Source organism: Pempheris klunzingeri, chromosome 21 (genome assembly GCF_042242105.1).
Source record: "Pempheris klunzingeri isolate RE-2024b chromosome 21, fPemKlu1.hap1, whole genome shotgun sequence".
Lineage (NCBI taxonomy): Eukaryota > Metazoa > Chordata > Actinopteri > Acropomatiformes > Pempheridae > Pempheris > Pempheris klunzingeri.
Window position 1 is genome coordinate 19,469,778 of NC_092032.1, and position 15,571 is coordinate 19,485,348.

General features: G+C 42.4%; 1 protein-coding gene across 1 annotated transcript; it reads right to left on the reverse strand.

The window, feature by feature from the left end:
• Positions 1-106: 106 nt before the first annotated feature.
• LOC139220951 (gamma-aminobutyric acid receptor subunit rho-3-like) lies at positions 107-15,296 on the reverse strand. Its single transcript, XM_070852844.1, has 9 exons — positions 15,230-15,296; positions 6,248-6,315; positions 5,203-5,426; positions 4,638-4,720; positions 3,999-4,136; positions 3,269-3,421; positions 2,731-2,792; positions 1,656-1,787; positions 107-623 (listed from the first exon to the last, which is right to left on the reverse strand). The coding sequence occupies exons 1-9, from the start codon at positions 15,246-15,248 to the stop codon at positions 321-323; spliced, it is 1,182 nt and encodes a 393-aa protein (XP_070708945.1). The 5' UTR covers positions 15,249-15,296; the 3' UTR covers positions 107-320.
• Between the last annotated feature and the right edge of the window lie 275 nt (positions 15,297-15,571).

Consider the following 15,571-nt stretch of genomic DNA (forward strand, 5'->3'; position numbering starts at 1 on the left):
GACATTTACACATAAATCTCTATCTTAGTTTTTCCCTGTAGCTATGGAAACAGATGAAAGGTACCAACATAAGAGCGTTTATAAGAGATCACAAGACTTCCGTCGCTCTCCGAGTCCCATGAGACGAATGTCAGGGTGAAGTTTTGCAGAAGTAAGAGTTCCCCCTCTGAGGAAGACGAGTTCTTTTGAGTGTCTTGTGAGGAGCTGAAGAGGCTCCTGTGCTCCAGAGTTACTTCACTGAAGCTCCCGTGGACAGGAGGGATCTCCCAGCATGCTCTCTGGCTCCACACCTGGCCTCCGGGGGTTCAGGTGCACCGGGATCAGGAGTAGAGGCTCCAGTAGATGGTGTTGAAGAGCAGGTAGGACAGGGGGAAGGCGAGCCGCGAGTACGAGTCGATCATGTAGCTGTTGCTGACCAGCAGGTCCACGTTCTCACGCACGGACCGCTGCCGGCGCAGGCGGGTCCCCTCCGTGGGCCGGATGTCCGGGGCCTGGGTCGGCGTGGCGAGGGGGTCGGAGGTCAGGGCGGGCGGCATGCGGGGGAACGGGGTCAGCTCGATGTCGTTGTCGTGGAAACAGCCATCGAAGGCCATCGCCTGGCTGGCGTTGAAGGTGGAAGGGATCTGAAACAGGAAGCAGTCAGGAGGATCATATATGTGGTTTTATACAGAACTGAGAAAATCCTCCACGATAAGTCACTCACAGATGGTTAAAACCATCATAAATACACACACAGGCGTCAGCAGTGGAGAGCTGGTTGTTATTTTCTGAAATTAATCAATGGTGATGAAAATATGGTTCCTCCCTTTCAAATTAAAAGCCCCACATCTGGGAAAACTGCACTCACGATGCAGTAAAATGTTTCCTGTTTTCATATGTGGTTTTTGTGTCACTGCTGCTTCCATGTGAATGTTTGATTTTGCTGCTGCAGATGTTTAAGTTTGTGTTTGTCTGCTGGTTTACAGTCTGAATAGTTTAGTCATGGACGGATTATTTTAATTTTAAACGACTTATTTTAAGATATGTTGTTTTTTTATTATCTATTTGTTTTTATTGTTGCTCTTATCTTCACACTTTGGGGTATTTCTAGGGTTCTTATTGTCTCTTGTCCTTAATGGGCTTTTCTTCACTTAATTATTAATCATTATCTATGGATGTTTGTGCTCAGAGAGCTATAAATCAGCTGCCCCTTGGAGATAAATACAGTGTCTGGATCTGAATCTGAGTCTTTAGTTCTTTAGTTAAATGGCGCCAATTCATAACAAACAGTGTCTGTAGACATTTTTCATAAAAGATTATTCAATAATTCAAAATTAAGGACTCAAGAACCACAGAACCAGGAGACAACGACAAGAAAAGTGGATAAAGTGGAGAGAAAAAGCCTCCAAAATGTCGACTTTTAATCTGAAAAGTCTCCTCATTTGGAGATTAATAGTTTCCTCTGATAATTATATAACCTGAAGAGTAACTAAAGCCGTCGGTCAGATGTGGTGGAGTAAAAAAACTCCAGTAAAGTAGATCTGGAGGATTCAAAGTGTTTCCCTCTCTGGTGTGATGCCTCTGTGTGGCCACTGGAGTGCGTCATTCAGTTAAAATCTGACTTCTCTCATCCCCTCGTCCTGCAGTTATCTCCCCCGTGTAGCCCGTGCTCTCACCTTCCCCCTCTTCATCTTCCTCATCTCCTCCAGGGTGGTGCAGTAGTTGACGGCCGCGTACTCGATCACAGACAGGAAGACGAACAGGAAGCTGGTCCACAGGTAGATGTCCACCGCCTTCACGTACGACACCTGGACGACACACAGACACAGGTGACGGGGTCGGCCTGCCGTCATCATCAATAATCACATTCAGATCCATTAAAGGACAGAATGATCTCCTCCTGTGTGAATGTAAAGGAGCTCTGAGTCTCCACCCAAACTCTTTAATCATCATTTTGTTCACTTAAAAGTGGTCAAATGGGCCAAAGTGAGTCTAAAAATATAGAAATATAGAATATTTAATTCTAAACTCCTCATAAAATCTACAAATTTAAGTATTTTAATTACAACACAAACCAGAGTTGTAGCCAGGATTATCAGAAATACTGAGGTCCTCAAACGCACCTCAGACCACCACCTTTAATTATTATTAATAATGATAATAATAATAATAATAACAATAATAATAATGGTAATAACTAAAATAAGAGTGACAACAGTCTGAACTCTGGCTTTTTTAAATATTTAATTATTGCTTTAATGATACTTTCTGTAAATGTTATGTCCCAAAATAAAAGGTCTCACTGCTGTTTCTAAACATTTTCCACTTTAGCTTTACTCATTTTATGTTTCTTTAATAAAAACGTAGTTGAATATTATTTTAAAAAGTCTAAAAAAAAGGCCTGAAAAAGAGCTTCTGTGTGTTTGACCCCTCAGAAAACAGAAATTAAATAGTTTAACAGTTAAATCGTAGTTTAATTAATAATAACTGTGCAGAACATTCATTCTAATTATGAACGATGATCTTATATAATCAGGTCCTAACGTTCTCTGTAATGATGCAGTAAATAAAATAACATTATTAAGCATTAAATTAAGTAAACAAACTTAAAAGTATTTATTGAGCGGTTTAAAGGAGTAATCCGTCCTGTTTCCTCAGCTCGTTCCTCAGACGTTCTTACGGGCTCTGAAACGAATGAAAGGGACCAGAAAGGGGCTCAGACTGACCCAGAGCCCGTATGAGAGCCGCTACCTGAGGCATGGAGGAGGACACCCCGGTGATGATGGTGGACATGGTCAGCACCGTGGTGATACCTGCAGGAGGACAAAGACAGTAACATTAACTCCCACGTTTTTACATCACTTTGGGCGGTTTTGTGCAGACGAGTCATAAAAGTGCCATAGAAAAGAATAAATCTGTAAAATAATAAGAGCAATAGATTTAAGATAAAAATGAAAAAGAGGAATAAATCAGCAATCTAATAAATATAGAAATGTAAAGATCAATTTTTTTATTAATTTTTATAGGCATTTTTGTATATTTTCATATTATTTGTTCACTTATTTCTGAGTATATTTATTTATTCATTTTTTAAAATATATTAAAAAATAAAATAAAATTTTCTTCATATAATGCCATTATTTTTTACCCTTTATTTATATATTCATATATTTTTCCACCTATTTCTTTTGCTCTTCCTTGAAAAAGAAATCTAAAAGTCCACCTGAGTGACTCCAAAGAACACAAAATTTTTTTTTTCATATGCAAAAGTCAGATTTTTCAGTTTTACCCAGAGAGACGCGAGCAGGAACGGCCCTCCTGTCGATCCAGAAGGAGACCCAGGACAGAACGACCATCAGCATGGTGGGGAAGTACGTCTGCAGCATGAAGAAGAAGATGTGCCTCCGCAGGATGAAGTTGATGAACAGACGATTGTACCAACCTGACAGAAGGAGACAGGGTTGGTTTTGGAATTGGTCCAGTAATGAGCGGTTTACACTTATTCTGAGTGTGTGACAGCATTCTGGAAAGGATCCCTACAGAGAGAGACCTGGAAGATCCTTTTGGTTTAACCACAAACAGCCGTTATATCGCTCTCTGCACACACACCAGACTACATTCACAAAAACACTGATTTTACCTTGGAGAACAGTGGAGCTGTTGATCTACTGCTACCTCAGTCAGTTAGTTTGTTTGCATTATTGTGTGTTAAACAAGACTCAAAATAACCTTTCAAAACACCAAAGTCACTCAATAACACAAACTAACAAACTGAGATAGACCAGCAGCTCCTGTGTTCTGCGAGGTAAAATCACTGTTTTTGTCAATGTAGTCTGGTGTGTGTGCAGAGAGCCATATAACAGCTGTTTGTGATTAAACCAAAAGGATCTTCCAGGTCTCTCTCTGTAGGGATCCTTTCCATAATGCTGTCACACACTTAGAATAACTTTTGAAAACAGAAACTTCAGCTCTTTCACTGTGAATCCAGGTTATTAAACCACACACACACACACACACACCGGTGCTGCTGTAGAAAGCCAGGCCATTGGAGGCGTGGAAATGCTCAATGAAGAACTGAGACAAGACGATCTCATCTGTCCTCAGAGAGTCGTTCCCATTCTTCCAGTAGAGCATCAGGTCGTTCTCATTATATGCATCTGTAGCGAGAAAGAAAGAAAGAGGTGTTCAGTGTCATGGAAAACAGGGGAAAGATGAGATGTGAAAACAGGCTGGTTGCGTTTGTTGGCAGTCGTCTGAGTAAATCCTGCCTTTTTCTTATTTAACGCTTGCTGCATTTATCATTTCCAGAGGTGGAGGGAGCACTCCGATCCTTTAGCTGATTAAAATACACTATTGGATGGTTAATGGTGATGCATCAGTGTTAAAGCAGCATTTTACTACTTCATGTACAGTGTATTACTGTGTGTAGATTAGTCCAGTGGTTCCCAACCTACGGGGCAGGGCCCTCAGAGGGGCCACCACATAAATCTGAGAGGTCTTGAGATGATTAATAGGAGAGGAAAGATGAAGACAAATCTGTATTTAATCTGAATTTAATTGTATTTTTCTCCACTTTCTTCTCGTACGTACAGTGTGTGTGTGTGTGTGTGTGTGTGTGTGTGTGTGTGTGTGTGTGTGTGTGTGTGTGTGTGTCTCACAGCTCTCCAGCTCCAGCGAGCAGTTCTGTGTGTCCAGAGGGAAGCTGCTGAAGTCCATCGAGCAGAGAGCCGTCACAGTGACCCTGAAACACACAATCAGTTGCTCACCTGGCCTGGACACACCTGTCCTGCTGTTGCCAAGGAAACCTCGAGGTTATCTTATCTAGTCTTAATTAATATAAGAATTAACTCCACCTCAACCTGCTGGGCTAAAATATCACAGCAACTCTTGGATGAAACTTGAAATTTAGTGGAGAATTCATGCTCCCAGAGGATGAACCAGACTTTTCCTCTAGCTCCTCCCCCAGTGGGTCGAATCTTTCTCCTCTCCAGTGAAATATTTCAGCATGTTGATGATCAATAATTCCCTGACAGTCAATGTTAAAGTGTCCAACTCAACCAAATACCTGCAAAACACTTTAGCGCTAGTTAGCAAATGTTAGCATGCTAGCACACCAAACCTGCTAAAGGTTAGCATTAGTATTTTATCTATCCACGCGTTAGAAAATCCCCTTCTGCTCACTTATTAAGCCCAAACCCAGTGACAGTCCACCCCGAGTCGTACCTGACGCTGTACAGGATGTTCCCGTCGGGGTAAACCCGCAGCATGATGTTCTCCATGGTGGTGTCGTGGATGAAGGAGCGCTTGGAGTGGACGAAGAAGACGTCAGGGACCCAGATCTTCTTCACCAGCCTGGAGTCAAACGTCCTGCTCTTGTTGCTTCGGGACGGAAACGCCAGCCGCTCGTCCTTCCAGTAGTGACGCAGGTACAGAGTCATGGTGAAGTCCTGCAGGCCGCAAAACCAGACAGATGGAGTTGACTCTTGTATTTATGATAGAAAATATATCTATTTATTCAGATTTATGAATCTATTTATGCAACAGTACTGTTTTGATTGTCTTTGTCTGTCTTTCCAGTACTTCTCTTGTCTTTATTCTTCTACATGTTTGACTTTACAGCGCTTTAGGAGCAGTTTACTATCTTTTATTATCTTATTTTTGTAGTAAAAACAGACTTATATTTTCCTAATGGTGCGTGGGGATGGATCAAGTCAACCTGTGATAAACACTTTATGCAATATGAGTAAACAACCTTTTGTTTCCTCGTAATCGCAGGTTAATGATCTTCTTGTCTCGAGATAAAGAAATAATCTGTGACCTCAAGATAACGGCGAGTTTCTCAGCTTTCAGCTTTCAGTAACAGTCTTTCTAAAAGATCAGAATATTTAGAGATAAATGGACAAATTGTTTATTAGAAGTTATAGCTTTTCTTAAAATCTGTGAAAATCAGGTTCATGCAAGCAAAAAAGAAAGAATTTGACATATATTTGGATTATTTTATCGTACGGTCTCTTGCTGAATGCACAACCTTATTTCTAATATCAAAACGTGCTTTAAAGATATAAAATAAAACATAAGAAATGACCCCAGACTTTATTTGGTTTGGTCAATCACAGAATCATATATTTTTACACATATATGAACTTAAATAACTAAAACCTGAGCTGTTTCTACACCTCTAACAGTGAGTTCAGTGAGCACATCATTCTGAAAGAGGTTTGTTCAGCAGAGGTGGAGATGAAGTTTTAAGGTTGACCAGTTTCCTCACCATGTTGACCTCTGAGATGCTGTCGATGCTCTCCACCTGCACATCGATGCCTACAGGTATGGCTGCACCTGAAACAGCAGGACAAGAACATCGTTAGCTTTACAGTCGGTCATCTGAACTCAAACGTCACGCAAAGTGTTTCCTTCAAATGACACTAAACGTCTGAAAAGCATCTAGAAAAGCAGATTCTTTGCTCTCGTACCACCTGAGCCGTGCTGCAGCAACTTAACGGACTCACAAAACTAAAAGATGCATGAAAGAGGACGATAAATATGGTCAGAGAAACTTTACATTCTCCGACTTTCCAAACAGAACTAAGATCTAAACCCACTTTTCTATTGTTTCCACAGGAACTGAGAACAGGAGCAGGCACCGCCATTTAAAACTGATTCCAAATAATAAAACAGACAGCGGGGAAAAAAGCCACTTACAAAACTGTTTGGCCCCAAAAACCCCAAAAGACGTGATTTCACATGAAAAACCTTCAGAGGAGAGCTTCAGCTTCATGATATGTTACACACTTTCTTGTAAATAGTTAATCTTAATCTGTATAAACGTTCTGCGTGCAGCATGAAGAGGCAACAACCTGAACAACACTAGACTGCAAACCTTAAACACTTTGAATCTTTGAGATATTTAATATTTTCCAAACTTCTCTTTTGGTTTTGAAAGCTGGACTTTTTACGTGTAGTTGAGTATTTTCACAGAACTGTTCAAAACTAAATGTAAATAATTCAATTTTTAATAAGGTTTCCATGACAACAAACTTGTCAGCACGTGTCTCTGCAGCTTCTTTCACCTCGAAATCTTCAGTCACATCATCTGTATCGGCCCTCAAACCTTATTTTAGCCAAACCCGGGGGAACGACATCCTTTGTCCTCGCCACCGGCTCAACATCTGTCTTCCACACGCCCCCCCGCTCCGCTCCCGCCTCATTAGCAGATTAAGCTTGTTTAACCGCTAAACCTGAACAACCTGATTTGTGCACACAAACAGAGCAGGAATAGTGAGGGGAACAATGAGGGGAATGCATGAGCCATCGTGACTGTCATCTTCCAGCACGGCTATATCTGACATGTTTGAGCTTTCCCGTCACTCAGCCTGCCTGTTTTGGTGATGAGGAGAAACGGAGCTGAATTTAGATTCAAGGGGAAAGCTTTCAGACATCTAGGTTACATTATCATTGCTGAAATGACTACTTTAAATGTGAAGCAGGCTGAAAACTGTCTCCTTTAAACCAGTTTCTTACACAAGCAAGCAGGCAAACTAGATTTATAGAGCAGTTTTCAAAACAAAAGGCTTCACAGGACAAAGGAAAGAGGAGAGAAGGAGAATAAAACCAGGAAAAAGCCACAGACAGATGATGCACAGCACTGCTTTGAGCTACACGCTAACGTCAGCATGCTAATAACCACATTCATTACAGTAATATGGTCACAATGCTAAACAGGAGCTGTCGTTACCGTGATCAATTTAGTTTTGCTAATATTTGCTAATTAGCAAGCGGGTGATCAAAGCTCCTGCAATGAATCCTGGGGGATTTAAAGCCGATCGATTTTTGTTTGTGAGACATTTAAAACCACAAACGTCAACTTCATGGAGCCGCAAGAGGAAAAGTCGGGATCGCCAAAGTCATTAGGATTCATCATCTGGGCACCATGAATGTTGGTCAGGTGTTGTGTTGAGAAGAAGAACTGAGTGACTGTACATGGAGCTCGTCAAACAGGACAGTTAAATATGATTATTACACTCAATGATGATTGATTAAGGCGCCTTGGTTAAGACGGTCTGTTATTTCTGTAAAGCAGGCCGCTCCTGTGGGCGCCGCTCCTGTGGGCGGAAGCCATAGAATAATCTGTAAATCAATAAAATCATATCAATAAGTCATATTTTATGATTCTTGCTGACATCTTTAGTACGAAGCCGCACTAATAATCAGGATAACGTGCGGCGAGCTGCAGTTATTACTGCCAAACAAACCCCTCCAGGGTGACTTAAGGCAGAAAGCGCCACCCTGTCGGGGTTGGTTATGCAACAATGGCGGCCTGACTGTATTTTATCCTCGACATAACTGTGTGAATGCATGTGGGAGAAAAGTCTCCTCCTGAATTAATCTTTTATTTTCTTTACCTACATGTTGGTAGCTGTGGTAATTATCAGTGGCTGCACTCCTGTTGTCATTTTATTTTGCCTTTTGACCTGCAAATCACCACGTCTGCTGCTTTAGTATACATGAACACACACACACACACACACACTAGTTTGGGCTCGTCTGTGACCTCCGTCTGGACGTGGTTAACATTCCTGACAACAAGCGAAAAAACAGAAGAAGCACTCGAAAGTGTCTGTGTGCTTTTTGTAAAGTGTGTTAATTCCACTTGAATGTTAGCAGCTCAATAAACACTTTATCTAATGAAGTTCATCTGACAGCCAGGACCATAAAGCTCCCGCGGCAGCTCGGCTTTGTCCCGGCGCGACTCGTAAAAAACCCCCAGCGGTGCAGACCCAACATTCAGTGTATCCCCGACAACGACTGCCATCGGTGGGAAAAACCTGAAGCAGAAGGTCACGCGCTCTGCCTCCCTCCTCTCTTTACTGCCTCCCTTTTCCCGTGTCGCACCCAGTCAGAGTATGTTTGAGGCGCGAGGCAGGTTTTTAAAGAAAACGAGGTCCGGTTCAACTCTGCAAGTTCATTTGGTTCATTTGGTGCTCCTATTTTATGCAAATTGCACATTTTAATGCACTTCTTAATGTTTTTAACGTTTAAATATGTGCTCCAGTTGTTTCCTCTGAGAAAAGATCACGTGACCTCCTCCAGCAGGCCGATCCTACCCGCTTACCGCCACTGTTTTTACCCGGTAACACGAACACGCCGTCGAAGGCGAGAGCGACGCAGCGGAGCGTTCAGACAGAGGCTGAAAACATCTGTATGAAAGTTTTCTGACCATTAAACTACATAAAGCAGCTTTAGTACGAGCCCCAAATACACATATTAACTTGAGCAGAATATTGGACGTTTAACATTCAACGGCACCAGTGGCGGAGAAACTGGAAAAAGTTTTAGGCTAATAAATAAATGTTTTGAGTGTCTTTTCTTTGCTGTTGGAGATAAAATTGATTGGCTGAGCCTGAGATGTTTGATCTAACCTTTTCCCACCCACTGATCCACCTGAGGGACCGTAGCATATGTGCTGATAGATTAGACTCTCAGTCCTTTTAGCCTTTAGGCTCACGATGTCTTAAAGAATAATCTAGATTCAGTGCACTGAAGATTATAACCTCTTGGGAAGTCGTCCGTGGAAACTGCAAAAGGGAAGCACATGCAAGAAATACTTGGCAGGTGATTGGATGAAGCACCTGTCGACCAATCAGATCAACAAACCGCATGAATAACACCGAAAACATCAAGTTTCCTCCTGTAACTGAAGCTTTTGCAGCATCTAGACCTGCACGTGACGGTAACGCCGCAAATCCAGCTGCCTGACAAGGTTAAAAAGATTAAACAATGAAAAATAAGAAATGCAAACTCCACAAAAGTCCAACAGGTTCGAATCCGGTGAGGCAACATTGACCGACCGCCGCGGTGCTTCATGCAGTACGGCATCTGTTTCTAATCAGTTGATGTAAAGAGGCCGATGAGCTTTTTCTGGGGGGCACGAGCCTTGGATCTATCTGCACAATGAAAAGCACACAGAGAGAAAAGGGAAAAAACATGTCGTTGGAAAAAATAAATAATTCAGACGGGCGTTTTTTCCATTAGTTCTGCCACAAACCGGAGGAAGAGCCGGTCACGGTCGCTCCTGCTCAGCCTGTTTCACTACCAGAGGAAACCAGCCAACAGCCTCAGGTGGTCACATTTGTTCTGCGCTATCAGGCAATGTCATCAGTGAGCTTAGTTATGTGACCGAATGCCTGAGTTTGTGTTCGTCAGCAAAACAATGCAGCTGACTCCTCCGTCAGTGTTTCAGACCCAGAGGAAAACAGGGGTCTTTGTTTCTGGCCTCAAAACGTTTGCTGTCACAGACTCAATCCAGCCCTGCACTTTCATTTGGCTAAATCTACAATATCTCAGTTAGCGGGCCGCTGCAGATTTACCTTAATAACACATGAAAATGATGCCTCGTGCAGCTTTAGGGTCATGTTTTTTCCTCCCAAAATGTTTGTGTGCTTGTGTGTCGTTTAATCCCCGAACACGACGCCACAGATGGATCAATTCATGCAGTCATAAGCAGCGTAATGCAGCTTTAAGGTCGTCTGGCCTCCGCCGTCGCCTCTCCGTGTGTTTGGACTCGACCCTCCGCCAATCAAAGGAGGAGGAGAGGCGAGCGGGATTAAGAGGTGATTCTCAGAGCAAACGTCAGACTCCTACACAATCCATACGGACTCAACCAGCCGTGCGTAACGCCGGCAGCTTGGGCTGAATCGCTGTAATGTAATGAAAGCTCACACACGGCCTTTATTGACTGAACCTTCACTGAACCCCACCAGTGGTTTCCCATGTTAACACACACTTCCTGTAAATAACGTGCGCTTTACATCACCGCTAACCATTTTGGAAACAGCACAACTGGTTTTTTTCCTTCCTGCAGTTATGTTTGGCATTTACATCTCATTCATCTGGTCTTTCTCTGGTCTTTCTCCAAAGCAGCGCACACAACTGCTGTACTTACAGGCCCTTTTTGAGGAGTTTGTACTTTTCTTTGCACGCCTGACAACTTGTGTTATTTTACAAATTAAGATTTTTTGCACGCATAACATGTGAGTTTTTGTTATAAATTAAACTCTTCTACAGTTTATATGCATATTTATATGTAGATGCAACATGTAAAAACATGTTTGCAGCTTCTAAATGTGCAGATTTGCTTCTTTTCCTCTTGATTATTTCAATATTTTTAGTGTAATCTTAACTGTAACAAGCATTGTGAAGGAGTCACTTTTAAAATAAAGAGCTTCTGGAGCTTTCTAGACTAAAGTTCAGGATATCTCTATCTATTTTCTATCTCTAATGAGTGAAAGTGAAATAGTAAACCACTTTAACTTTATTATTTCAAACCACAAATAGACGTATCACCTGATTTTTTTTCATTTGCAAACTGGAAAATGAGCACACGTGAGACAGGAAAGAAAAGTAGTGCTGTGATTAAGAAACATAAGTGACGTCATCTGTAGACGTTCAAGCAGGAGGATAAAAGATTTCTGACACTAATTTAATATAATTTTAATATAATTTTGGACGGATTCACTTAATGAAATTGTGACGCAAAAAGGCCGTCAGTTTTCTTCCAGTAAAACCTCGGTGGTATTCAAACCATTTTTTTTCCCCCTTTGCGACAGGAATGAATCTGGAAATCAGATCCGAAGTTTGTCACCTGAGACTCACGTCGGCGTCAAAAAACGAAGAGCAACAGACAAAACACGGCAGCAGCTGAAAACAGGCCACGCTAGTAAATCAGTTCTGAGCATTTGGCACCGTGGTGTCTGACCGTAGCGTAGAAAGACCGAGGTGACCTGACGGGACGTTTACGAGGATTCACTTGAGTTTATGGACGTCCTCTAAAGGTTGACCTCTATATAGAAACACGACGAGTCCTTCACACGTACACGAAATGGCAAGAAACGTCACATGGTGTATTTCAGGACTCTGAGGAGGGAATGGTTTTGATTCCTGGGCTTCCTGGGTCTCTCTCACACACATAAACACACTGACGGAGCAGCTATAGGCTTATCTGAGGCGGGAGAGTGTAAAATTATAGTCTGTGGAAATGCCGCAGGGCCGCGGGGCAGACAGTGGTGCTTCTGTTGTCCCCACCCTGAACGACAGGCCGGACCACAGACACATGCAGGACGCCGGCCGGCCGACCGACCATATGGACGAGGAGACAAAGGGAGATACGATGGCGACAAGGCGGCTGTGTGGGCCAGAAACATGCATTCATGTACTGCGTTTAAAGGACCAGTCCGCACCAAAAATCAAAACTACACATTTTGGTCCGTCCTCCTCAGGTGAGCTGTAACGTTAGCTAGCTCAGGCATGAGTGGGTGGACGCTGAGACGGTTTTTGATTTGAACTTAAATTTATTTGTTGCATAAAAGTTTCCAATGATGAACTAATATAACCTGCCGCGCAATGCATTATGGGAGAAATAAGATACTTCACAGAAGGGAAAACATGGTGGCTGCAACAGCAACACTTAGATTTATGCAGCACACGGGCTTATTTAGAGTCTGACCTGACAATTTAAGATCAAAACTGGTCTTAGACTAAGTTTATCCTGGTCTGTGGATTATCTTGAGTAACGGGGTCATAATTTCTGGAAGGCGACATCGCTGTTGAGACCTTCAAACATATCTTCTTTGGCGCTTTAAGCACCACAAGCCGAGCGCCGTCCAGCTCATTGTCTTGGAGAAAAGGCAGAAATCTTTTAAAACTCTACAACTCACATCAAAACCATCCGGGTGGATAAATATGATGATTTTGGGGTGAACTGTCCCTTTATGTTAAAGTATTTCTACTCCACCACATTTCAGGGGGATAATGCTGCACTTTGTATTCCACTACATATATATAGTACATATCTTTAATCCATCTCTAACTTTAATTACTAATTATTTAAGTTTATAAAATACAAGTACAGCTGAGTCTGAAGCCAAACATGAAGAAAACTGTAACTTTTAATACTTAAAACTACATTTTCCTGATTATGCTCTCGTGCTTTTACTCTAGTAAACATTTTCCTGATTACTTGTGAGTAAAAGAGAAAGTGAGAGCATCTCCAGGCTTCAGCCCTGGTAGTGCAGGTATTTCCAGGATTTCCAGTCCAAAGTGGATGCCGTCACAGCATCAAAGAATTTAGTCTAGATTAGATTTTTATTTAAAAAAAAAAGACAATTAGGGGTTCTTCATGTTTTGAGATCAATGGAGGAACGAAAGGAAGAGACTGTCACCACCAGAGAAACGACAGCATTGTTCAAAAACTTAAAAAGAACCATGTTTATGTTTTTGGGACGTGCAAATAATTAACTCTTGACCTCTTCAGTCAGGATCAATAACTGGAGACCACAGCTCGAATCCTGTTTATACCAACAGTCAGTGTGGCTTCTTTCTGTCCCGCCGATCAGGATGACGTCTTTGTCTTTTTTTTTTACTCTGCCTCTAATGTCGGCTGTTCCTGAAAAGACTTATAATAATTACACCCAATAAGAGTTGTTTTCACCGTAACCAGCAGCTCCAGACATCAGATAAACATAATGGTGGAATAATTATAATATTTCCCTCAGAAATGCAGTGGAAGTCTCTAATACACGATGAGCAAATGTACTCGGCTTTTTCCCACCTTCTGTACAATAAACACACAAAGGCACTTATAGATCTGCAGCGTTTATCTCCTGGAGAGCTTTTAGTTCACTGATATCATTTTAATCCACGATGCCCATTATGAAAGCATTTGGTTGCATGAAATATGTCTCTGCATGCTTCTGCCGTTTGATACTGATGGTCTTCATGGCACAAATCAGTTTGTTTCCCACCCCTCCATCTGCTCCAGACATGGAATATAATCCAGATTAATGCACACGAATCCCCCCGACTCACACAGTACACACACACACACACACACACACACACACAGGGGCACTCTTTATATTGCAAAAACACACACAGGGACACACAATCACATTTGAGTGAGCACATAGAGTCCTACTGTATTTCAAATGCATTAAAGCTGGCACACACACACACACACACACACACACACACACACTCGTGCAGCCTCACAATGGTGTAATCTGGGTCAGCGTTGGTGATTTGGGATCGACACATCCGTTGTCTGGGTGACCCAGTGCCCATCATCACATCATCATCATCATCATCATCATCATCATCATCATCAAAATACCGCGTGCATCATCAGTGCAGGACGAGGAGTGATTTTCTGTGTTGGACGATGTGTGAGTGAGCGGATTAAATCATCAGGGATCAGAGATTAAATGAGGTGTGCCTTTGTGTGTGTGTGTGTGTGTGTGTGTGTGTGTGTGTGGTTTATGAGGACCAGTTTCATCTCTGAACCGGTGCAGTGAGGACTGTATTGAATTGTCTGTGTTGAATTAGGTTCAGTACCTTTTATATTTCACTCTTTGGTGCTACATGACTTTCTCTTGTGCTCTTCACTGCCCTCTCCTTATTGGGTGTTCTGGGAGACTCATAAAGGCCCTAAATAAACTGCATTACCCAGGATGCACTACGTGACACTCACCAGTTCCTCCTTTCTCCTGCCTGCAAATGGACTTAATGAAGCTTGTTGTTATCACACGGGAACTCGTGCACATGCTTTTATACTCATTATTTATATGTAATAAGCTGTTACAGCTGTAGAGGCCACTGGAAATGTGCGACCAACATTTTCCTCTGACATAAAATCACTCAGACAAACTCTGTTCGCCTACACTAGTTCTGAAACCATCAATAACATTTCACCAATTGTGAACTCTCAGGAGATTTCCACTTAGGCCCTCATAGGACTCTTAACGTGAACTCAAACCACTTCTCTGTGTCGGTGGCTCGTCAAAGTAACGTTACGTATTATCCTACAATAATCACTCCAATACGACAACTCAAAGAGAACATGGGCCGAGGCAGAAGATGACACAGCAGATGACACTGCCTGGGAGCAGCATGCTAACGTTAGCGCCACTCATCAAACACAGCCAACTAAAAAACAAAAACATTAATGGGAACATCAGCAACATCTCCTACTAAAGGGAGCACCGGCACTGATGAGCTCATTTTCAAACCCTCAATCAACTTTTAACACATTAACAAACAACATTTCCTCATAATGTGAGTAGAAAACGTCATTCGTGGTGAACGTGGTCGGGGAAGGGGTGGAGGAATGAATTATGTCAAGGACGGTCCCAACAAGTACAGAAAGACACACATACATAGTGTGTGTGTGTGTGTGTGTGTGTGTGTGTGTGTTTCTGACCTCCAAAGCCAGGCCTCATAGCGAAGTCGTGCTCTTCGATCCTCAGCAGCTGTTCACTTTTTATTAGCAGTGTTTTGGTGCTGTCCTGCCTCTTCAGTTTGTAGTCAATACGTCTGCAGAGACACACACACACACACACACACAGACAGACAGACACACACACAGACAGACAGACAGACAGTGTGTTGAGTGATTAGTTGGTTTATTAAAGCTGTAATTGCAGGTTTAGATGAGAAAACACAGTTTGTGGTTTCCTCTCTCTCTCTCTCTGTCTGTCTTCCCCCTCCCTCGCTGCCGCTCACTCTCGTCCTGCCATAAACCATAACCTTAATCAAAGGCGTG